This window comes from Pleuronectes platessa, chromosome 6, assembly GCF_947347685.1.
Source record: "Pleuronectes platessa chromosome 6, fPlePla1.1, whole genome shotgun sequence".
In the NCBI taxonomy this organism is placed as follows: domain Eukaryota; kingdom Metazoa; phylum Chordata; class Actinopteri; order Pleuronectiformes; family Pleuronectidae; genus Pleuronectes; species Pleuronectes platessa.
Window position 1 is genome coordinate 1,932,276 of NC_070631.1, and position 22,388 is coordinate 1,954,663.

The 22,388-nt window shown below is 46.2% G+C and overlaps 1 protein-coding gene across 1 annotated transcript in view; it reads right to left on the bottom strand.

Annotated features, from left to right (window-relative positions):
- Positions 1-254: 254 nt before the first annotated feature.
- plxna3 (plexin A3) overlaps positions 255-22,388 on the bottom strand; it is a gene marked incomplete at its 5' end in the record, with an annotated part of 55,176 nt that continues 33,042 nt past the window's right edge. The window contains 30 exons of the mRNA XM_053424852.1: positions 255-1,626; positions 2,006-2,156; positions 2,825-3,037; positions 3,121-3,290; positions 3,523-3,635; positions 4,470-4,547; positions 5,544-5,640; positions 5,863-5,966; positions 6,081-6,240; positions 6,330-6,476; positions 6,798-6,864; positions 6,994-7,094; positions 7,290-7,445; positions 8,163-8,305; positions 9,238-9,472; positions 11,094-11,237; positions 11,349-11,468; positions 11,607-11,726; positions 11,858-11,951; positions 12,055-12,225; positions 12,335-12,471; positions 12,574-12,694; positions 12,795-12,943; positions 13,019-13,209; positions 13,456-13,552; positions 17,923-18,123; positions 20,438-20,552; positions 21,094-21,193; positions 21,289-21,445; positions 21,640-21,763. Coding sequence (XP_053280827.1) covers positions 1,531-1,626; positions 2,006-2,156; positions 2,825-3,037; positions 3,121-3,290; positions 3,523-3,635; positions 4,470-4,547; positions 5,544-5,640; positions 5,863-5,966; positions 6,081-6,240; positions 6,330-6,476; positions 6,798-6,864; positions 6,994-7,094; positions 7,290-7,445; positions 8,163-8,305; positions 9,238-9,472; positions 11,094-11,237; positions 11,349-11,468; positions 11,607-11,726; positions 11,858-11,951; positions 12,055-12,225; positions 12,335-12,471; positions 12,574-12,694; positions 12,795-12,943; positions 13,019-13,209; positions 13,456-13,552; positions 17,923-18,123; positions 20,438-20,552; positions 21,094-21,193; positions 21,289-21,445; positions 21,640-21,763 — 4,072 coding nt within the window. The remainder of the gene's footprint in view (positions 1,627-2,005; positions 2,157-2,824; positions 3,038-3,120; positions 3,291-3,522; positions 3,636-4,469; positions 4,548-5,543; positions 5,641-5,862; positions 5,967-6,080; positions 6,241-6,329; positions 6,477-6,797; positions 6,865-6,993; positions 7,095-7,289; positions 7,446-8,162; positions 8,306-9,237; positions 9,473-11,093; positions 11,238-11,348; positions 11,469-11,606; positions 11,727-11,857; positions 11,952-12,054; positions 12,226-12,334; positions 12,472-12,573; positions 12,695-12,794; positions 12,944-13,018; positions 13,210-13,455; positions 13,553-17,922; positions 18,124-20,437; positions 20,553-21,093; positions 21,194-21,288; positions 21,446-21,639; positions 21,764-22,388) is intronic.

Here is a 22,388-nt window from a genome sequence, read left to right on the forward strand (position 1 = left end):
TTCTGGAAGTTCTTAACTTCCAATAATCAATGGGTCAACCTGCTTGTTTACAGACCTTGCCTGTGTGTCTGTGCTGGAATGTATTCAAAACGCAATTCTGTATTTTTTTCCAATTAATTTCTGATTAATTGTTCACAATTGAGATCCACAGTCTTGATTGGTCGGGCAGTAAATTATTAAAGAGTCTTCCTGGCCAATAGTATGACCAGAGGCCAGCAAGGCTGACCAATGATGGAGCAGGGTCGGGGGGGGGGGGGGGGGGTTAAATAAAAAGAGGTGGGGTGGAAAATAAACAAAGAAAGGGAAGATAGAGAAGGAGGTGAAGTTGAGCAGTAATAGGAGGTGAAATCTCCGGAGTGGAGGATGGATGGAGAGGAAAAGAAGAAGATGGGAGAGGAGGAGGTGTTAATGGACACAGGTACTGGTCGGTCGGTAGGCATCGGGCTCAGTGTGCTGTGGTACAGAGTGATTGTCCAGAGAAACAACATTGAGTGGTTATTTAAAACTTAGAAACTTCTAGAACCTGAAAAGGTTTGGCCGAACAGCCCAAGGTCGACTCAAAGATCTGAGAAGATGAATCCTGTTCCACGTCTTCTGAGTCTGAGCAGCAGCTCGAGGGTTCGGTCACGTCCACATCAGTTTGCTTCCTTCTCCGCCATTAAAGCTTAAAACAACTTTACAAATCCTCCTCAAGCAAGTTCCAGGTTGGGTCCGATATTCCAACGAGGACTAGATTCTGAAGCTTCCTTCCTCAGAACTCGACCTGATCTTCTCACAGGAGCACGATTTCACGAGAGTCCAAAGTAAGGACATCAGTAAGAACCCCCCAACTTCTGCTCTCAGCCTTTGATGGAACTTTGGATATTTAGCCTGGATTCGTTAGACTTGTGATGACATCTCTAAGGTAACATCACGTCTTCATCTGTAGAACAGACCAAGTATTTGAAGGTGAAGTTTGAAGCTTTGACAGAAAGTTGACTTGACCTTTTGCTCTTCAACCAAGCATCCAGACAGTTCCAAACCAAGTTTGGAATCCTGAAGTCCATTAGTCCTGACATCACATTCCTCGTTGGGTGAAACCTGCCTCAGTCTCCAGTGTCCAGGCTTTTCCACAGTCACGTCTCACATCTTCAGCAGATTTAAATCCAAACCAAGTGACGCATCAAGGTTTCTTTGTTTCCACAAGATGACTCCATCCGATCCCACATAGAAGTCATGTTGTGAATTTATCCAAATCGGTTTGGAGACGCATTTTCTGCCCCAAAACCCACCAATCGGAGGTAGTTGGGTCCCGGCCAGCCAGTGAACCGTCAAATCAACCAATCAGTCCATTGACAAATAAATTACTGATGGATTGATTGCTGCGGACCGGAGCTGTGGCCGTCAGTTCAATCCAACACGGAGCCGCTCAGCTGACTGCTCAGACAGTTCAGAAAAACAAAATGCTCCAAACGTCCCCCTCCCGATTCGTCCTCCCCCACCCCCCCATCGGTCCATCTGTCCATCGGCCCATTCGTCCATCTCCTCCTCTCAGCTGCTCCCGGACATCAGATTGATGGCTTGCTCCAGTTTGTGCCTCAGTTTGTGTTTGCGACAGTAACCGTCCCGGTCCAACGCCGTCAGGATCTGCAGAGGAAAGACCAGTTTGATGTAAGTCGATGTCTCCACTGATGAACCGTGTGAGAACTTGACGTAATTTCAGTTTTCAAAAGCTCTTTATGTTTGTTTTAAGGATCCAATGGATTAAATCATAAAAGCAGACCAACTCTTTTGCTTTAACAATATCAATAACAAGGTTTTGGGTTTATCGTGTGGAGTCCGGTCATCTTCTGGAGAGCATGAATACACCCTGGTCCTTGATTTACATATTTCTTTAGGTCCAGTACTGTGGAGGTTCTATAGAGGACAATGTCCTTGAAATATACAAATCAGGACTGGATGGATTCAAACAAAATGTTGGAATCCTCTCTGTGAGAGATGCAACCCGCCCCCCCCCCCCCCTCACCTCCTCCTTGTACTTGTTGATGTAGAAGTAAAGCTCACTGAGCGCACTCAGTGTGTTGAACTCGTTTCCGTGTAGACGGGACTGTTCCACCAGGTACGCGTCCATGTCCTGATCGCTGATGCTGGGCATCTTCGAGATGTCCCTGTAGTACCTGAAGGACGCGCACACACACACACACACACACACACACACACACACACACACACACACACACACACACACACACACACACACACACACACACACACACACACACACACACACACACACACACACAAACACACACAAACACACACACACACACACACACACACACACACACACACACACACACAAACACACACGCACACACAGTTTAGTATATCAACAAGTTAACGTGTTGTTTTACGGATCATTAATCCAGATAATTAACTGAGTCTCTGATAGTAATTGTGTAATTTTTAAACAGCCAATTGTCCTTTATGTCGTCAGCACTATTTAATATGACTTATGTGAGATGACACTGCAGTAAATGGTCATTTGAATAATCACCACCTCTGGTGTCGGTCGGGTTGTTCAGGTGTACGTTTTTAAAAGAGGAAATTAAAGAAGAACTAAATGTGCTCGCTTGCTAAGAGGTTAGCCACCTCTCCACAGCGCTCCAGTGTGTGTTTGATATGTATTTAACATGTCAGCTACAGTTACAGTTTCAACACGTTAGCATGTGAGCTACTTCTCAGTTCAGGTCATGATTTGTACATTCAAAAATATTAGCTGGTTAGCATGCTACTATCCCACTCATCTTTTTTAAGCTACATTAGCTATTAGCATGTTAGCTACCTCTCCACCCAGCTCTTGTAGTTGGGGATGTCTTTAGCGTAGAGCAGCTTGTTGGACGGCGAGTCTTTGCCGAGTCGGTGTTCGGACGTGGAGCAGGAGTCCATGAAGGTCTGAGCCACGACCGACAGGCAGGCGTCCGTGATGCTGCTCTTGTGGATGTCGAACACAAACTGAGGATTCTTGATGACGTTGACCCAGAACCTGAGAGGAAGGCTGCACAGAGGAAACATCGGGTTAGATCACACTCGTCTTTCTGGTCCCATCGTTGAGTCCAGTCTCATCCTGTGGTTTCTCACCAGTTGCTCTTCCAGGTGTGTCGCACGTCCGGGTCGGTGATCTGTCGTTTGTCGGCCTGCTCGTCCAGGAAGTCAAACATGTACTTGATAGCCAATGGGAGAGCAGAGCCGCGGTGCGCCGTGCTGAACACCGTCTCAAACAGGTCGTCCACAAACTTCTGCAGCGTCCCCTGGTGGTGAGATGAATAAACATTTGAACGACCCAATTTAAATACATACACAGACTAATAACAGAGTGATTAACTCATTTGTGCTTAGTCTTTGTTTAATTTGACAGAGTTTAGTCTCGGTCAAAGGGATGTTTGTTCATTAATCAGATTGTTGTCAGTGTTGGTTTGTGTGTGTGTGTGTGTGTGTGTGTGTGTGTGTGTGTGTGTGTGTGTGTGTGTGTGTGTGTGTTACCTTTGTTGCCAGCAGCCTGGTCAGGTAGATCTCAGAAACCATCTTGCTGCCTCTGTCTCCTTCTCTCTGGTCGCTGTGCTCGTGATTCTTCACCAGATGCCACAGTTTAGTTCCTGAAAACACAAACATTAGACAAGAATTCAGGATTAATACTGCGTGTAAAAATATTGATTTACTACTAAAGGTAAAATCACAGTTTATCCTGAATGATTTGGTTCTACATGATTTGAAGGAAGAAGCTTGTGTCAGAACTTTGCTCCGCGGCTTCTCCTCCGTCCTTCATGTTGTGTGTCTGCTCTTGTTTCCATTAATATTCAGCTCATTTGTTTTAATTGTTTTTGTGTTTTTTGCTTCTTATCAAATAGCTTCCAGTTTTTCTCTGTGTTAAATAATTAACGGACAGAAAAAACGTCAAATTATTCCATCACAGCAGAACTGGAGGCTGCAGCTAACAATTATTTTCATTATCAATACATCTGACAATTATTGTGTTTAATAACTGTGTCTTTGTTGTATTAAATGTCTGAGTTACCACGTTTCAATTATCTTTTTATTTCGCTGTGAACAGTCAAAATTTACCAACAAAGCAAAACAGGAAAACCAGCAAAGACTCAAAAACAGACAAATGATTGAGAAGTTCCTGGGAGCAGTGGTTTGTTTCTGGTAAAACCATCATGTACAGTGGAGCTCTCACTTCACATGAGTCCACAGATCAACACATTTTAAAGGTCACAATAAAAACTGATCTGATTCAGGTTTGTATTCTGTACTGATGAAGATCACTGAGAGATCAAAAACAAATACTTTTGGGACCTAAAACTTAATTTACAAAACTGCATCTTTGTCAGGTGTAATGGGAATACACACAATACGTCTGCTAGTACTACTATTACTACTACTACAATACTACTTCTATTGGTGTAGTTTTACTTCTGCTGCTGCAGTACCTGTCTCCTGGTCCGGGGTGATCATGGGAGCTCTGGATCTCAGACTGTCGGGACTACTGGACGTCCGGAGTAACGACTCTGACGACACAAAGAGAGAGAGAGATAAGTTATCTGTGTGAGAGAGTGTGTGTGTGTGTGAGAGTGTGTGTGTGAGTGAGTGAGTGAGTGAGTGAGAGAGAGAGAGTGTGTGAGTGAGTGAGTGAGTGAGTCAGTGAGTATGTGTGTGTGTGTGAGTGAGTGAGTGAGTGAGTGAGTGAGTGAGTGAGTGAGTGAGTGAGAGTGTGTGAGTGAGTGTGTGTGAGTGTGTGTGAGTGTGTGAGTGAGTGAGTGAGTGAGTGTGTGTGTGTGTGGGAGTGAGTGAGTGAGTGAGTGTGTGTGTGTGTGAGAGAGTGAGTGAGTGAGTGAGTGAGTGAGTGAGTGAGTGAGTGAGTGAGTGAGTGTGTATGTGTGTGTGTGTGAGAGAGTGAGTGAGTGAGTGAGTGAGTGTGTGAGAGAGTGAGTGAGTGAGAGAGTGAGTGTGTGTGTGTGTGAGAGAGTGAGTGAGTGAGTGAGTGAGTGAGTGAGTGTGTGTATGTGTGTGTGTGTGAGAGAGTGAGTGAGTGAGTGAGTGTGTGAGAGAGTGAGTGAGTGAGTGAGTGTGTGTGTGTGTGAGAGAGTGAGAGAGTGAGTGAGTGAGTGTGTGAGAGAGTGAGTGAGTGAGTGAGTGAGTGAGTGTGTGTATGTGTGTGTGGAAGAGTGAGCGAATGAGAGAGAGAGTGAGTGTGTTAGTGTGTGAGTGTGTGAGTGAGTGAGTGAGTGAGTGAGTGAGTCAGTGAGTGAGTGAGTGAGTGAGTGAGTGAGTGAGACAGTGAGTGAGTGAGTGAGTGAGTGTGAGTGAGTGAGTGAGTGTGTGTGTGTGTGTATGTGTGTGTGGGAGAGTGAGCGAATGAGAGAGAGAGTGAGTGAGTGAGTCAGTGTTTGTGAGTGAGTGAGTGAGTGAGTGAGTCTGTGTGTCTGTGTGTATGTGTGTGTGAGTGTGTGTGTGTGTTAGTGTATGTGTGTGTGTGTTTGTGTGTGTGTTTGTGTGCTCTGTACCGTATCTGCTCAGGGACCTGGTGAAGGTGAAGGAGTTGGCGATGTTGTACGCTGAAACCTGTTTCTGGACCAGCGCCACCAACGAGCCGTCTGTTACCTAGCAACGCACAGCAACATCACCAAATTAATCAGCCAATCGCGCGCCATCAATCAGCTGACTAATTATCCATTCAGTCGATTCTTATCCCGTCAACAATCTGGATGAACTCCACACGAGTCACTGCGGGAACTGATAAAGAACCAGGACTCACACTGTGGTAGGAATTAGAGTGTGTGCCTGTGTGTGTGTTGTGTGTCTGTGTTGTGTGTGTGTGTGTACCTGGTAGTGTGCCAGTGTGTTCAGTCTCTTCCAGTCGCTCTCTATCTTCGTTGTGACGTCTTCGTCCTGCAGGATGATGCGTGTCAGTCGACCCTGACGCCACTCTGACACACACACAAACACACAAACACACAGTTACACACCAGACGCCAGCGTTCAGGGATTTTTAAACACGCACAGAGAAACTCCAGGAGTTTGATTCTGAGGTGAAGACTCACCGAGGTCCATGTCGTCCGCCTGCTGTCTCTGGGAGAACGGGATTCCTTTGTAGACGGCGTCCAGCAGTTTGTCTTTGACCTGAGTCACCGTGTCACAGTTCAACACCTTCACCGGCACCTCCGTCCCCGCCTCGCCCTCCGGAGGGATACACATCAGGGTCTGACCGGGGGGGGGGAGGAGGAGGAGGCGCGGTCATTAGTCTGCACCATACTTTAATGTGTTTGTGTGTGTGTGTGTTTGTGTGTTACCAGTTGCTTGTAGTCGATCTGCTGTCTGATCAGCTTGTCCTCGCTCAGAGAGTAGCGAGCTTCTCCCGTGATGGCGTCGATCGGCCCTTTCTCCATCTGCTGCTTGATGGCGCAGTACAGCATGAAGAGCGGCTCGCCAGCGCACTCCTGACACACAGAGAGAGACGCCATGTGACATCAGAGCGCCTCATCAACACACTTCTACCCCATAAAGTCAGCAAGCAGCAGGACTGAACCAATCCCCCTTCAGATGCCATGAATAAATTAACTTGCAGCTCTGATCTGATTGGTCACGGTCAGAGCAGAGAGAGAGAGCTTAACGAGGTCAATTAGGGAGAGGAGGGAGGAGGGAGGAGGGCGAAAACGAGGGAAGGAAGGACGCAAGGAATAAAGCAAGGAGGGAAGGATGGAGGGACTAAAGAAAGGAAGGAGAAAAGGAAGGAAAGAGGGAAGGAGACGAGGTGTTACCTTGAGGAATCGATGCAGCAGGAAGGTGAACCAGTTTGTCAACATCTTCTCAGCGACTGACTCTGTCCTGCACACGGAGGTCAAAGGTCAAAGCTCTGTCAAAACTCTAAGTACTAATACCACTGAGGAGAAATGTTCTCTATTTACGGATTCTAATTCATTGATTTATTGATAATATTGGGGGCGGGGCACAGACCTCCTCAGCAGCAGTTTGGGATGGTTCTTGTTCTCCAGGTTTTTCTCGATCAGGTCGGCGAGAAGCTGCTTTAACACCCCGGTGGCATATTCCATACGGCCCTGATGACACACACACACACACACAAACACACACACACACACACTGAGTCAGTAGCTGCCCATGTTTACACATATCAACGGCCATAAAATATCTATGTACCTGTTGTTGCCTGCTATTAAGTCTCTGAATAACACAACATAAAAGTTATTAATCACGACATGAATCCATCACATTGTTATTAGCACCAGCCTCACCTGCAGAGCGGCCATCAGCAGCGAGGCCACGTTCCCCCGGTCTCTCATGGAGAACGACCTCTGGGCCTCCAGCGTGTGGATGAAGGTCAACAGGAACATCTTGTTGTTGAGCAGCTGACTGAAGAGACGCAGAGATTTCTCCACGTTCGCCGGAGACTGAAAAACACAATTCAACACGTTTCACTTTTATTAGAAACAACCTGAATTCAACAAGACCACGTCTCTACAGGTGTGAAGTGAGAAGATTTCTACATCGACAACGTTGGTGATGTTCTGTTTGTTCCTCTCAGATTCTGGAGGGGCGGAGATACGAGAAACTTCAATAAATCTAAACTGGGACGAAGATTAAAGAAATAAAACCTGAACAAATTACCTGAAATCCTTTGAAAAGCGAAATAATTTAAAAACAAAAAGGTCTTTGACGGTGGATTAAAAAGACCAAAAAGCGTCTGAGGGTCCGATGAGAATTCAGCTTCACACAAAGAAACGTATTCTGCCTTTTCTTCATCAAACTAAGAGAAATCCCTGCACCCGGGGAATCGCCTGCTTCCACCCAGTTATTAGGATCTGAGAGAATCTAATTCGCGGCTGTGGCTCAGTGGCTCAGAGCTTCCTGCTGGGTTCTCTTAATTAAAGCTTCACCGAGGCTCAGAGATGCTGCCGCCGGAAAGTTAAAGTTTTTTAAAGCAGCTCTGACGCTTTCTGAGGCTTCTGGGACATTTAGACGACATCCACACGGTTCAGCTTTTAGTTTGAAAACTAGTCGGACGCCAGGTGGATCTGGAACCGTAGCAGTGTGGCTGAATCCTCGGGATTGTGTGTGTGTGTGTGTGTGTGTGTGTGTGTGTGTGTGTGTGTGTGTCTGGTACGCACGTCGAGCTCTTTGAGCACCGGGTGTTCTTCTATCCCAGGGAACATCACTCTCATGGTGTAGGTTCGATACTCCAGGAAAGGGATCTTGACTCCGTCCATGTCGTTGGTCAGTTCCTGGATGTCGGTCTGCAGCTCTGCGAAGGCTGAACGAATCAAACGCACACACTCCGTTATGTTACCAACATTAAGGAATGAATCAATCGATACATAAGAATCACACAGTAAATAATGTATCAGATATCTAATACATGATTCATGTCTATTTTATTTATCTACCAGATTCTGTTTTATTGATTTCCTGTCTGTTCTGCTTCTTGAGCTTAAGATCATTAAACCTTCATTTGTGAATATCAGTTAAATAAAGAATAATCCTGTGTTCAAAAGTTAAAATATCAAAGTCTTTAATTAATTTATGTATCACAAGTGAAACTCGTCTCAGTTGGATTTTTCTTTGTTCTGAAATAAACAGAAGCTTTAAAATTATACTTGATCTTAAAATAAGTTGTTTGTTTATTGTTTCCCTCGTCTTCATTTTCACTTTCCTACTTTTATAAATAACCATGAATATCTGATATTATATCTGTCGACTGTTTGCTCGTCTTCAGAAACAGGAAAAACATTTGTTTCATGTTGAATATATTTGTTTTCATTGTTAAAAAGACTTTGATCTCAAAAAGTATTTATATTGATTTAATGGTCAATTAAAGTGATTTAAAAAGAGACTCTTCAAAAGAAATTACATAATGACTTTTAATCACCAGCTAGTTTCGTGAGTTCCTCAGGTTTCATGTTTCAGTCTATGTTGTTTTCCTTTTAAGTCCCATTAACACATCATTACGCAGACGATTCACTGATTTATCTTCTCAAAAAACCAAATTTGAACCTTTAAGGATTTAAATCTAAATCAATTAGCAACAAAAAATAAATAAGAACTCAAAAATACTATATTTGCTCTGTCAGCCAATGAGGAGACAGAAGTGTGATCTGCAGGTCTGACGTCCAAACCTGAAGTCTGAACTCTTCTCCCGGCTCAACTCAATAATACAACATGCTAGTGTTCCCTCGACGTACGCACCCTCCTTGCACTCTAGCGCCACCCGGCTCTCCAGGTTGTCCATCTGCAGCTGGAGGCGTTTCAGGGTCCGGTCTGCGTCGCGAGTCTTCCTCTTGTAGGCGATCAGCACAGCGATGATCGCAATGAGCAGCACGCCGCCACCCGCTCCGATGCCGATGATGGCAGGAAGCGTCAGGGCGCTGTCGGAGTAGATGTGGAGCGTTCCCGGGGAATATTCCAGACCCCCGACCAGGATCTACAGACAGAGAGAGAGAGAGAGAGAGAGAGAGAGAGACCAAAACGATCCAATCAGCAAGAGGTTATGAGAATCGACGTCTTTGTTTCTGTTCATCCCGACTACAACGCAGCCCCAGTGGTCGAGTGGACGTATCATAAGTCGGAACCACGGTCCAGACCAACAGAACAGAATTTAGCCCGACCACAGGAGGTGTTCTGGGTCTGGATCAAACTGAACCCTGGTTCTGTTGGTTTGCAGTGAAAACCCTTTGTTGGATAGTTCGGACTTTTGGACCAATCACAGGAAGTAGAGACAGAATTAAACAGTAGAAGAAGAAACAGCACACAACATAATGTTTGAACCAGGAGGACGTTAACTATGCTTTTGAATTAGTGCAACACATTTTCTATAAACCATTAAACGCTTTACTGTCTTTCTTTCTTTCTTAGAACTGTATTTTCTAAGCGATGAGGTCGAGCGCCTCCTGCTGTCGTGGGGACGTGAGGAGCTGTGTGATACTAACAGGATGTGAGTGACAGCAACAACACAAACAGACAGTAACAGGAGTTCCTCAGTGACGGAGCCGACGTCAGGGAGCAGTAGAACAGCAGTAAAGCGTCTGAGTGTGATCTACAGCCTCATTAGACTCTGACGAGCTGCAACACGACCGATATTAACGACTGAAGCTGCAGGAGGAGGGAGGAGCAGAAGAGGAGAAACAAACAAACTCACAAAGAAAGATATGAGATGATGGAGGAAACTAAACAATCTGTTCCTCATCAGAAAGTTAGAAACATTTAAAGTTAAGAGCATTTGATAAATACCTGAACTAAGTCCACATACTTCTGTCCAAATGGAAAAAAGCTTTTTACACAAGAGGCATGTTTTATTTTGAAAAAACTCTCAAGCCTTTTTAAAGAAGAAACTGTACATGAACACACACACAGACAAACACACAACACACACTGTGTGTATTAATTATCTGAGCTGTATGAATGTTTTATTAAAGCGTTTCCTCCTCAGGTCATAAACATCGATTATAAAACAGATCAGAGGAACAAGTGATGAATAAAAGATGTTTAAAAGAGAGAGGGAGGGAGAGAGATGATTTTCTGTATTGATTAATTATCATTAAATTTAATCTTATCAATCGTTTTGTCTCTTTTCATTGATGCTGACCTCACTTTGAACATCAGTGTGTGTGTGTATGTGTGTTTCCCTCTGATGTGTGATATCAGACCAATTACCCATGATTCCCTGCGGCTGCACTTAATGACTTTCACCTTTATAAAGACCCCCTCCTTCCTCCTCTTTTCCTCCCTCCTCTCTCTCTCCGTCCCTCCTCTCTCTGTTTTCCTTCACTTCATTCTCCCCTCTCACCATCCCTCCTTCCTTCATCTCCTCCCTCTTCCCATCCTCTCTCCATCCTCCCTCCTCTCTCCATCCTCCCTCCTCTCTCCATCCTTCCTTCCTGGAAGTGAATGTCACATTTGACGAGTTCATGGTCCGTTGGAAAGTTGTAAATCTGATGATACTTTTCTTTCCGCCTTTTCTGACTGTGATGAATAAATGAAAACCTGTCGATGGGTTTAAATGCTCAGAGGATTATATTAGGTAAGAAAGAGGAGGCGGGGCTTACCACGACTCGATGTTCTCCGGTGAGATCTGGCGAATCGCAGAGCAGCTGGTTCTCTGACACGGTCAACAGGCAGGGAGACTCTCCAATCAGCACCGTGTAGTTCAGACGGCTGTTACCTGGGGCGGGCGGGATCAGGTTCTTACCCTGAACACACAGACACACACAGACACACACAGACACACAATGTTTTAACGCTGTATCTTGGTCAGATCACATCTTTTTCTTCTTCGGATCTTCCTGTTTAAGTTGCCTCACCTTGAGGATGATGGGTGACCCCGGTTTGACCTCCAGGATCCCAGAGCTCCCCAGGGGGTCGAAGGTCGGGTTGGGGTAGTGTGTGAAGGGGGTGGAGTTCAGCACCAGCAGAGCCGAGACCTGGACGGAAGCAGAACTTTTTAATAACTGTTACTATGAACCGTGATTTGTGTATTTGTGTGTGTGTGTGTGTGTGTGTGTGTGTGTGTGTGTGTGTGTGTGTGTGTGTGTGTGTGTGTGTGTGTGTGTGCGCGTTACCTGGTCAAAGATGAAGCCAAACTCGTCGGGCTGCAGCGGCCCCTCTGGTGGGTTGGGCTTAGTGTAAATCAGACCTGGAGCCAAACACGTCATGGTGCTGTCATTGACCACCGTACAGAACTGAAGAGAAAAACCAAAAGAGGATGGGATCAGGAAAAGACCATCACGTGTTCATGTTGTTCACGTGTTCATGTTGTTCACGTGTTCATGTTGTTCACGTGTTCATGTTGTTCACGTGTTCATGTTCTTACATTATTCGTTTCCACTCCTCCGTACTTTGCTCTGACTTTTGGTTCCTGGATCGTCAGCAGGTTTGTTCCTGTTACTGTGATCACTGTACTGCCACTACACACACACAAACAAACACACACAAACAAACACACAAACGGGTTACAGATCATTCCTGATTACTTATTAATTATTGATTGTTCTCTGGATGAGTGTTTACTTGAGGATGGTCCAGCTGGGTTCGATGCCGGTGATGGTCGGGTCCTCAGTGAAGATGTACTTGGTCTCTGAGCTCGTCACCTCGGCCTTGTCAATCATCAGACGGATGGGGGCGGGACCAGTGCCGGACGGAGAGGCGGGAGTTATGCAGATTATTTCCCGGTTGGTCCGTCTGAAAGAGGGGAGGGAGAAGGAAGGAGGGATGTTAGATGTTTTCATTCTTTTGAAATATCTTCCTGAGATGAAGGACTCTTCATTTGAGTCGTTGGATCCAAACTGACTTGACAAACAGACACTCCTCCTTGTCGATGTAGATGGTGACGCTGCTGCCGGCGTCCAGGTGTCGGCCGGTCACCGTCAGTCTGGTTCCTCCGGACACGGGACCCTTCTCTGGACGCACACGACTGAAGCTGGGGCTCTGGGGGATGAAGAGGAGGAAGAGGAGGAAGTTAGTGTCACATTAAACTCCATTACATCACACCTTTCTTCTTGTTAACCGTGTGAAGACGCCATCACTCACCACGAAGGAGTACGTCTGCGTGGAGAGGGTTCGATACTCGGCGCTGCAGACGCCAATGCAGAGCTCGACAGGTCCGCCTGGAGAGTGAGGGAGGAGAGCTTCGGCCATGTCGCACACGATCCTGTGGACACACAGGAAGAGTCAGACGAGCTCAACAACACACACACACACACACACACAGATACACACACACACACAGACAGACACACACAGACACACACCTCTCGGCGCTGATGTACTGCGAGGGCACGGGGTTACAGCGGACTCCGGCCACCTGAACGTGAGCGATCTCCTTCACCTGCAGACCCAGGTTCTCCCCCTCGATGGTCACCCGGGTCCCGCCCTCACGAGGCCCGGTCAGAGGGTCGATCTGTGGGAGGAGTCACAGTGTTATCCACAGCTCGTCTCCGGTGAAGAGGTCGTAGGTCACGGGTGTGTCTCCTACCTTGCTGATGCGTGGGTGGCTGCAGCGCAGGTTTTGTCGCCCGTGGTGCATCCAGTTCTGCTCGGGGGCGGGGCAGTGCTGGTGCAGCAGACACTTCCTGGTCTCGGTGCACCAGCCGCACTCGAAGGGGGCGGGGGCTTTGAGACACTGACCACAGCTGGAGCGCTGAGCCTCGCACTTATACAACAACGCTGAGCAACACAAAGAGTCACCGTCACACAAACGTTAAACAACTACACACAACGTTAGACAGTGTCTCAAGTCTCTGTTTCAGGGGAAACTCCAGTGTGGACTCCTGTGGGCGCCAGGCGTTTAAGACTGGTTATGTTTTTGTGAATTTTACTAATGGTTCCAGATCAAAAACAACTTTTAACAATTTCTTCTTTTAAAAACTCCTCTCTCTCTCTCAAGGTGCGTGAGGACGAGCGGGTGTTTACCTTTCATGGACGCAGGTTTGTCGATGAAGAAGTCTCCGTCCCACACGATGGAGAAATCCACCGGGAGGTCGCCGGCCTCGTCGCCCTCGTACCAGTACTGAAACACAGAGGCACTGGTTTAGAACTGGGAACCAGAAAAAACTGATTCTGTGATAAATGCAAAAATAAACCGAAAGAAAAAATATTTAAATATAAAGAATTGAAAACGTGTAAGAACTGATCAGTCGGTTTTACACTGAGCAACATGTTCAACCAGATGTTAGTAGGCTGCTGCACACACACACACACACACACACAGACACACACACAGTTTTAAATCCATTATGTTGTTTCCCTGACTACTTTTTGTTGGTTACCATGGAGACCTGCAGCCGCCATGACAACGTCACTCCTGCTCTGTGTGTGTGTGTACTTGTATTTATACCTTTGTGAGGACCATGTTATTCATAGACCCGACTGAGTAAGGACGTCTGAACCAGTCCTCACTTTTCCAATGGACTGTTCCAGGGTTAGGGTTTGGTGTTAAGGTTAGAGTTGGGTTAGGCCTTCAGTTTGGATGGTTACGGTTGTAGTAAGGGCCTAGGGAATGTATTACTGTATGTCAATGAGAGTCCCCACTAAGATAGAAGTACAAGATGTGTGTGTGTTAAATGAGCAACACAACTCATCGCCTCAATGACGGTGAAAAGGCAAAGAGAGTGTGTGTCCTGAATATGTCAGCTCAACCCACATGGCACCAGATAATCGTACACACACACAGACACACACAGACACACACTCACACACAGAGTCTGGTGAAGGGACCAAAATGTCCCTGCAACCATAGAAAGACACTTTTCCTCTTCTTCTGAACTTGCTGTGTGTTTTCTGTCACCTTCAGGATCTCCACTATCCTTATAAGGACAGAGAACTGACAAAGGTCGGTGTTTGTTCCAGAGATCCAATGAGGTAATGAATGTGTACACACACACACACACACAGACACACACAGAATTAACAAATCTCATTACGTCAGGTCAGTTTCAGTTCATATTTTCTTTCCTCATCAAAAATTACCTCAACATCTGACCACAGTTTTACTGCATTTCACCTCACACACACACAGACACACACACACACACACAGTTAATGAATCGCTGATAATATAATGATCTTTTCTGCAGAGCCGCAAGAACGGACAAAATATTCATAACTCTGTGAGAGTGTGTGTTTGTGTGTGTGTGTGATGATCACATAGTTGAAATATGTGGACGACCAAGAAGTGAGATGTGTGTGTGTCTAATGCCCAGATTTTCCATTAAAAGCAGCCAGCTGAGCCCCAGAGAGCAGCCTCAAAGGTTTGGCCTGTGAATGCACCGCACGCAAAGAGACACACACACACACTGACACACACACACACACAGTGGGAGCAGCAGCTCTGACTGACACACAAACAGAGCCATCCTGAACGCACCCTCACTCTACAGCCAATCAGCAGTCATTATATTGGGCTGATTACATCACAGACTCCAGAATCTGTGATACAGTGATCTCACTTATTGAAGTCCCGCCCACACAGGCGTTCAACGAATCATGAATCAGTCTCAGCTGTCAATCATGAAGTCTCTGCACGTTTTTATGCGATGTTTAACCAGGTGAGAGGATGACTGCGATGTTAAACATAAGAAGAAAGTGAGCTGCCCCCCCCAGCTGTGCTCAGCAGCTGTAACCCCCCCCCCCCCGTATAAAGTTTCCCTGTGTGCTTGCTGCTCTCTTACTGATCTACGTCATCTGATACTTGACTCGTTATTCTCTCTAATTCATAAGGAAATATATTTCTCCCGACGGGAAAATTAACTCCTGTTGATTTTTATTCACATTTATTTTTATTCCCACTCTGCTCGTTCACATTTCCTCACCTCTCTCTCTCCCTCCCTCCCTCCCTCCCTCCTTTTCTCTCTCTCTCTCCGTTACTCTCAGTCCCTCTCTCCCTCCCTCTCTTCCTCCCTCACTCTCCCTCTCTCTCCCCCCCCCCTCTCTCTCTCTCTCTCTCTCTCCCTCACTCCCTCTCCCCCCTCCCTCCTGGTCGACACATTTTGGAAGAGTGAGTGTGTCTCTGTCATCCCCATGGTAACCCCTGTCCAGTCACCAGGCCCGTCGCCATGGAGTCAAGGTGTGTGTGTGTGTGTGTGTGTGTCCACGTCTTTGTGTGGTTGTGTGGGCATTTTGTCTGGTCCGCACAATTTCAATGGGCTTTTTGAAGGTTAAGATCAAGTGTCAATCCACCGTGACGCCACCCATTGGTTTGTGAGCCGGAGCTTTGAAGGAAGTTTTTCTGGAGCCAGTGTTTTGTTTTGTCGTGTTTTGCTTTTTGCATAATTCACGGGAGGTCGGTGTCGTCTTTGGTCCGTGAGGAGGAAACTGTAACGTCCCCGACGAGCTCTGGATTTTAATTTAGACACCGAAAAATAGTCACGTAAAGAAATCAGCAGTGAACTTCTAACTGATTGTTCTAAGTGCTCCACACAAACACATCAACTTCAGGACGAGGAAGCACAAATGGAAATATGAGAACTGATGTTAAGGAGAGGAAGAAGAGGCTCATAGATGAGGAGGAAGATGAAAATAAATAAAAGAAGGGATGAGAAGGCAAAGGTGAAGAAAAATAGTATTTTTATAGAATTGCTGGAGTGGAGGTTAGATAGAGGGATGTGGGGCTGAATTAACAAGAGGAGGAGGGAGAGATGAGCAGAGGAATCATTTAACACCCTCTGTCTGTTCACATGGAGATTTCATCCATCAGCTCTCGGCTCAAACACATGAACTTCATCACGTGACCGTCGGTCCAGCGGAGTGAACGACAGACGAGCCACGGAGAGCGAGAGCACGTCTGAAAACCACAAACGTCTTTTCTTACGCCTCCGTTTGAGCTCGAATAGAAGCAAAAGTCAGATTCACTTTATCGATGTGTCCACAGGGTACAACCATATGATCAAATCCCCGACTTCAGATCCTGAAGCAAAGAGTCGATATTCAATAGTCACAAAAAAGAAACCCCCTCGATCCAGCTCCTGTCTGGTGGATACAAATACTGACAGTGCTTTTATTTTGAAGCCTGAATGGAAAAGAATGTGTGTCTGTGTGTGTGTGTGTGTGTGTGCTGTTGTACTTAATGGCCAATTTCCTCTGGGAATAGTAACTTAATTAAATACAGGCGCAGAGACACACTGAGCATCTCTATGTACATGTGTGCGTGTGTTACTCATTGCTGTCTGCATTTAGCAGTGGTTTGTCAGGGCAAACCGTGTGTGTGTGTGTGTGTGTGTGTGTGTGTGTGTGTGTGTGTGTGTGTGTGTGTGTTAGGCGTCTTCGGGGCGGGCTCATCGACAGGAAGACAGATGAAGGACAGGAAATGAGCACGAGCTGTAGGACAACAGTTGGTGTGTGTGTGTGTGTGTGTGTGTGTTCTGAATGCAGGACAGTGGATGTCGAGTTTCAGTAAAGGACAAAAAACAATCTCTACTCTAGCCTCTGTGTGTGTTTCTGTGTGTGTGTGTGTGTCTGATAATTGAATTCCCATCAGACACATCAAACCTGGAGTCTGACCTCTGACAGTCACCAGGTCATATGACACACACACACAAACACACACACAAACACACAGGGTCAGACGCTAACTAATGAGAACCGGAGAGATGGAGGGCGTCGGGGTGGAGAGGTCAGACTGATGTCATTCATTCAATACAACGAACTGTGTGTGTCTGTGTATGTGTGTGTGTGTGTGCGTGTGCGTGTGTGTCTGTGTGCGTGAGAGTTTGCTGATGCTGCGAATTATCCGACAGTGGACAACCTTCACGCTCCCTCACGATTTGTGTTCAGGACGAGTTGAGCTAAAAATCTTTAACCTTGGTTGATACGACGACAAACGTTATACTGAATATCACCACAAGGTGTCGCACTTGTTCCTGATCGGAACAAAATGAGCCTGTGCCTTGAGTGACTCCAGTCCACTAGGTGGCAGTACTGATGCTATCAGTTAATTTGATTTAACAGCCAGCGATATGAAGTGCGTTTATCAGTACATCCTTTTACGTAAATCAAGTTGTCATCGGCAAAGGTTGATGATGTCAGAAAACTTGTTGTGTAATGTTACTTCAAATAAGATCAAATGGGTTTAAGCTACTACACCAAACCAGATGAGAACCGGATCAGACTGAGTCGGACCTGGCCAGACCAGATCAGACCAGACTAAACTGGAAAAGACCTGACCAGACTGTACCAGTACCGAATAGAATGGAACGAACCAGACCAGACTAGGCCAGACCACATCAGGCCATCGAGCCAGACTAGACCATAGTAGACTTGACTAAATTAGACCAGACCCAACCGGACCATATCAAACTTAACCGGACCACACAACTTAACATTCCTCTCATTTCATTAAAATAAGGGCAGCCGCAGTGCATGCTGGGTAGTGTAGTTCCTCACCGAGGTGTTCTGACACTGGATGCAGGAGGAGTTGAAGCGGACGGCCGGGATTCGTTGAACTTTGCCCTGGATGTTGAACACACACTCGTAGTTCTTCTGACCCGACTGCGGCTGAGGGAGGTTACGAGCTCGCAACGTGATTGGACGAACCAGGCCGGCTGGAACCAGGATGTCAGAGGTGGGGAGGATCTGAGGACAGCCCTGCAGAGACAAAGGGGGGGGGGGGTTATAAGACGTGTTTACATGAGCAGATATATTGATTATTATACTGTAGATGATCAGAGTTAGAAACATCACAGAAGACTGTGATAAGCTATCTGCCCGAGCCTTTATGTGTGTGTGTGTGTGTGTGTGTGTGTGTGTGTGTGTGAGGTAATGGACAGCTGGTGACAGATCCAGGCTCCTGGAACTTCCTGCGGTTGCTGGAAACACACACACACACAGACACACACACACACACACACACACAAAGACACAAACACTCTGACTGTGTCTCTCGCTGGAGTGAAACCTTTATTAACGAGCGTCACCACGGTAATTAATTGTCTTGTGACTGACAGGAAGACCATTAACGCCACAGGAAGTGGACAAGAGCGCAGCGGACGCCAGCCGTGACTGTGGAGCCTGTGTGACAGCCTGAGAGAGTGTGTGTGTGTGTGTGTGTGTGTGTGTGTGTGTGTGTGTGTGTGTGTGTGTGTGTGTCACACCTCAGTGCAACAGAAACATGTTTTAATATCAGACTGTGAAACAGAATCGGAGCTGACTGTCACTTTAACAAACCTCTTCAATCGTATTTAAAGGGCCAAGACACCATTTTATTCACAGATCAATTTCCTGCTGCTGTTCAGGGAAACAAGTCCCAAATATTTCTACTTCCTGTTTACATCACATGACCAGTGTACGTGAGCGCTCATGTGACGTGTGTTTTCCTGTGTTTTACTGAGGACAGAGGAAGTATTAGTATTAAAAAGCTGTTTTAAACATAATAGTATGAAGGTAGCTAGAGAGCGACGCCCCCTGCACTGGCCAACCAAACACCAGAACTGTCTGGACTGTGATTGGCTCGTGTGCAGGGAAACGCCAGATGATTGGTTTAGAACTTTAGAGGAAGCGTGATCCGTATGATTGTGTTCAGAACCATTTTAAAGAAACATAATTTACCATAATTCCTTGTCACATGGTGGCTTGACACAGCGGTTAGTTCATGTGTCTTTAATAAAGTGGGACAGTGGAGTGTTGCTCGGTCGCTCTGCAGCTTCTCTTCATCCTTTATCATCTTTAACGTTTTTCAAGATATGAAAAGGAGACTTTTAATTTGAAAGAGACTTTAACCTGGATGAATGAAGACAAAACCGGAAGTGATGATTTTTTTTCTCCTTTTCTCTTCCTCCGCTCTCCTCGTCCTCTCAGCCTCTCGTCTCTTTAATCAGCCTAATTGCTTGGTAATTAACATGAATTGCTCAGATTGGAAGCTTTCATGTCAATTAAGTGGCTATTCATCTTCCATTAACCAATTAGCCAATCAGAGGTTGTTACCGTCAGCCGGTAATGAAGCTGAGCACCAGTCGCGTCAACGAGACGCCCACACGGCGACTCTGCGTTCGTCTTCTCCGCTAACAAAATAACAAGCAGCGCCTCGTTAGTCCAGCAGGTGGTCGCGTGGTCACGTGTCAGGAAGCAGACGTAAGTGAACCAGCTTCACGTGTCACACTCGTCTTTAAATCCTCGTTAGTTTGACAGATTGTCTCGTAGATCTGTGGAACATCAGCTGACTGACCCCAGAGTCCCCCACAGTCCACGTCCTCTGTAATCCACATCCTCTATGAACCATGTCCCCTTTGTCACATTTCCTCTTTGTCCCCTTTTTGTGTCTTTTCCCTACTGCTTTTTTTTTTGGTCTAAATGATTCTTTACATAAAGTTTCTGTTGTTTTTTTTACAGCAGACATTAAAAGGTTCAGTCTGAGACGTCACATCTGACACATGAAGAGAAACATCTGTTCACAGCTGCAGAACCTCCTCGCTGCATCTCTGTAGTTGAATTTTAAATCTCAGATGTCACAGTCTCCTTGAACGCATCAGCAAGGTGTGAGTGTGTGTGTGTGTGTGTGCGTCTGTGTGTGTGTGTTTCTACCCTTCACTGTTGACCTGAAGCTTTACTGTTGTTTACTGAAGTGTGTAATGACGGAGAGAGAGAGCAGCTCTGACCTCCAGGTTCCTGCTCTTCACACTCAAAGACGGAAAAAGATGCTGATTTAGATTGACAGCTGGACGCACACACAGACACACACAGACACACGCACACACACAGTTTTACAGTGTACAGCTTCACTCTGACCCGTTGACAGAAACCATTGTTTTTAAGTTTTGCTCTGTGTTCTGGCTCCTGTGGACAATCTGCCACCGTCTGCGCCTCATTTCTGACTCTTTTCCCCACTCATGAATCAACAGGGTCAGGATCCATGTGTCCCTCCTAGTGTTAGTGTGTGTGTGTGTGTGTGTGTGTGTGTGTTTACCTCCATGTTGCTGACTCGTCCCTCCTGGAAAGAACATTCCTGCAGGTTGTTGGTGCAGATGTGACGATATTTACACCAATGACATGGAAACATGCTGCTGACACAGGAGGTACACCTGAGGGAGAGAGAGGGAGGGAGAGAGAGAGAGAGAGAGAGAGAGAGAGAGAGAGAGAGAGAGAGAGAGAGAGAGAGTCTCCAGGTCAGTAGGGGGCTATGCTTCGTTCACACCAAACACGATGCGAATTGTCACGACGCCCTTGGACCCGAGGCCGACCAGTGACCGGTCTGATCCCCGTTAACTCGGGTCGGTGCCAGGACTGAGTTTGGTGAGTTTCATTCTCAGTGCTGATTGGCTGTCAGGAATCACGCAAATTTTACGGAAAAATTCCAAAAGCGACGCCTGGGACGAGAGACGCAGATTTCTCGTCTTAACACGTCATTGCATTAACTTTGTATTTATCTCAATGCACGAAAAGCATATTTAGCATTTTTAATTGCATCTGTCAACACTCAACCACTGACTGCATGCAAAACCTTTAGCAACTTGCTACTTAGCGCTAACACAGTATGTGAGGTCCGTTTTCCACCTGCACAGAGCAAAGAACTGAAGACCACGGATGAGAGGAAAGACAGAAACGAGGAGGCTCCAGACTTACGAGTTGAGCACAGAGCAGTTGTAGTAGATGAAGCTGGTGGAGATGAAGTGATGTCCCGTCTCTGTGGAGCGGAGACTGAGCTGCACCACACGCTTCTCCCCTGAAATCACATCGAGACGTCAGGAACCAATCAGCTGACGTCTTCACGGTAACACACACAAGAACAACCAAACTGTGTGTGTGTGTGCGTCTTACCGTATGTGTGTGTGTGTGTCGGCAGGTCCCTCAGCGAAGGAGACAAACACATCACCTGACCTTTGACCTGCACCTCGCCGGGGCTTTCACTCAGGTCCTCAAACACACAGGAGACGCCACCGGACAGCGCCGGGACGTTCTGCACCCGGATGGTTAGCTACAGAGAGAGAGAGAGAGAGGGTGAGGGTGAGAGAGAGAGAGAGAGAGAGAGAGAGAGAGAGAAAAACAAACACTGAAACATGCACAGAGGATACAACGCCACCAACAGGCGGCCACATGAAATGCACCTCTAATATGAATCTTGTGTGCGTGTGTGTTTGTGTGTGTTTGTGTGTTTGTGTGTTTGTGTACCTGTGTTGCCGGTGAGGTGACTGACATGTTGCTTGGGCTAACAGAGATGTCGACACACTGGTCCAGTCGGGTGTTGAAGTGTTGAGGCTCCTCCCACTTGTCACATGCTTCCTGAGTGGAACACCTGAGGGGGTCAAAGGTCATACCAGGATCAATATACTTTACGTACACACACAAAATATTTATTTCCTAATTTATGAGTGATGAATTATTTTGAACTATTGTTTTTATTCTACCTATTTTCAAATATGATTTATTTTATAATTTTAATTGTTTGTAGTTAATTGTTTCTTACATAAATGATTTTGTGTTTTTTTAATAATTAAAATCTCACATTATTATTTATTTATCATTTATATATATATATATATATAATAAGAGGAACTTCCTGCACCTGCCTAACGACGAACATCAAAGAGTCCTGATGGGAGAGTGTGAGCATTTATAGAAACATTAATTATGCCTCATGGGAACACACACATGCACACGCACACACACAGAATTATAAATAGTAAATCAGTGACAATATCCGTCCATCATCTCTACCAGAGGCAATGACAGGAGGCGGGGTTTATCTGAACAGATTTCCAGCCAATCACAGGTCTGACATCCCGGCTGCGACCATACGACTGTTTTCATCTTCAAACAGTTTTTCAACACTAACACAACGTCTGTTCAGACCAGTGTCTCAGCTCACACACCCTAAAACGTGTCTTAGAAAGTCTGAGACTCTCGCAGGGGGGGGGGGC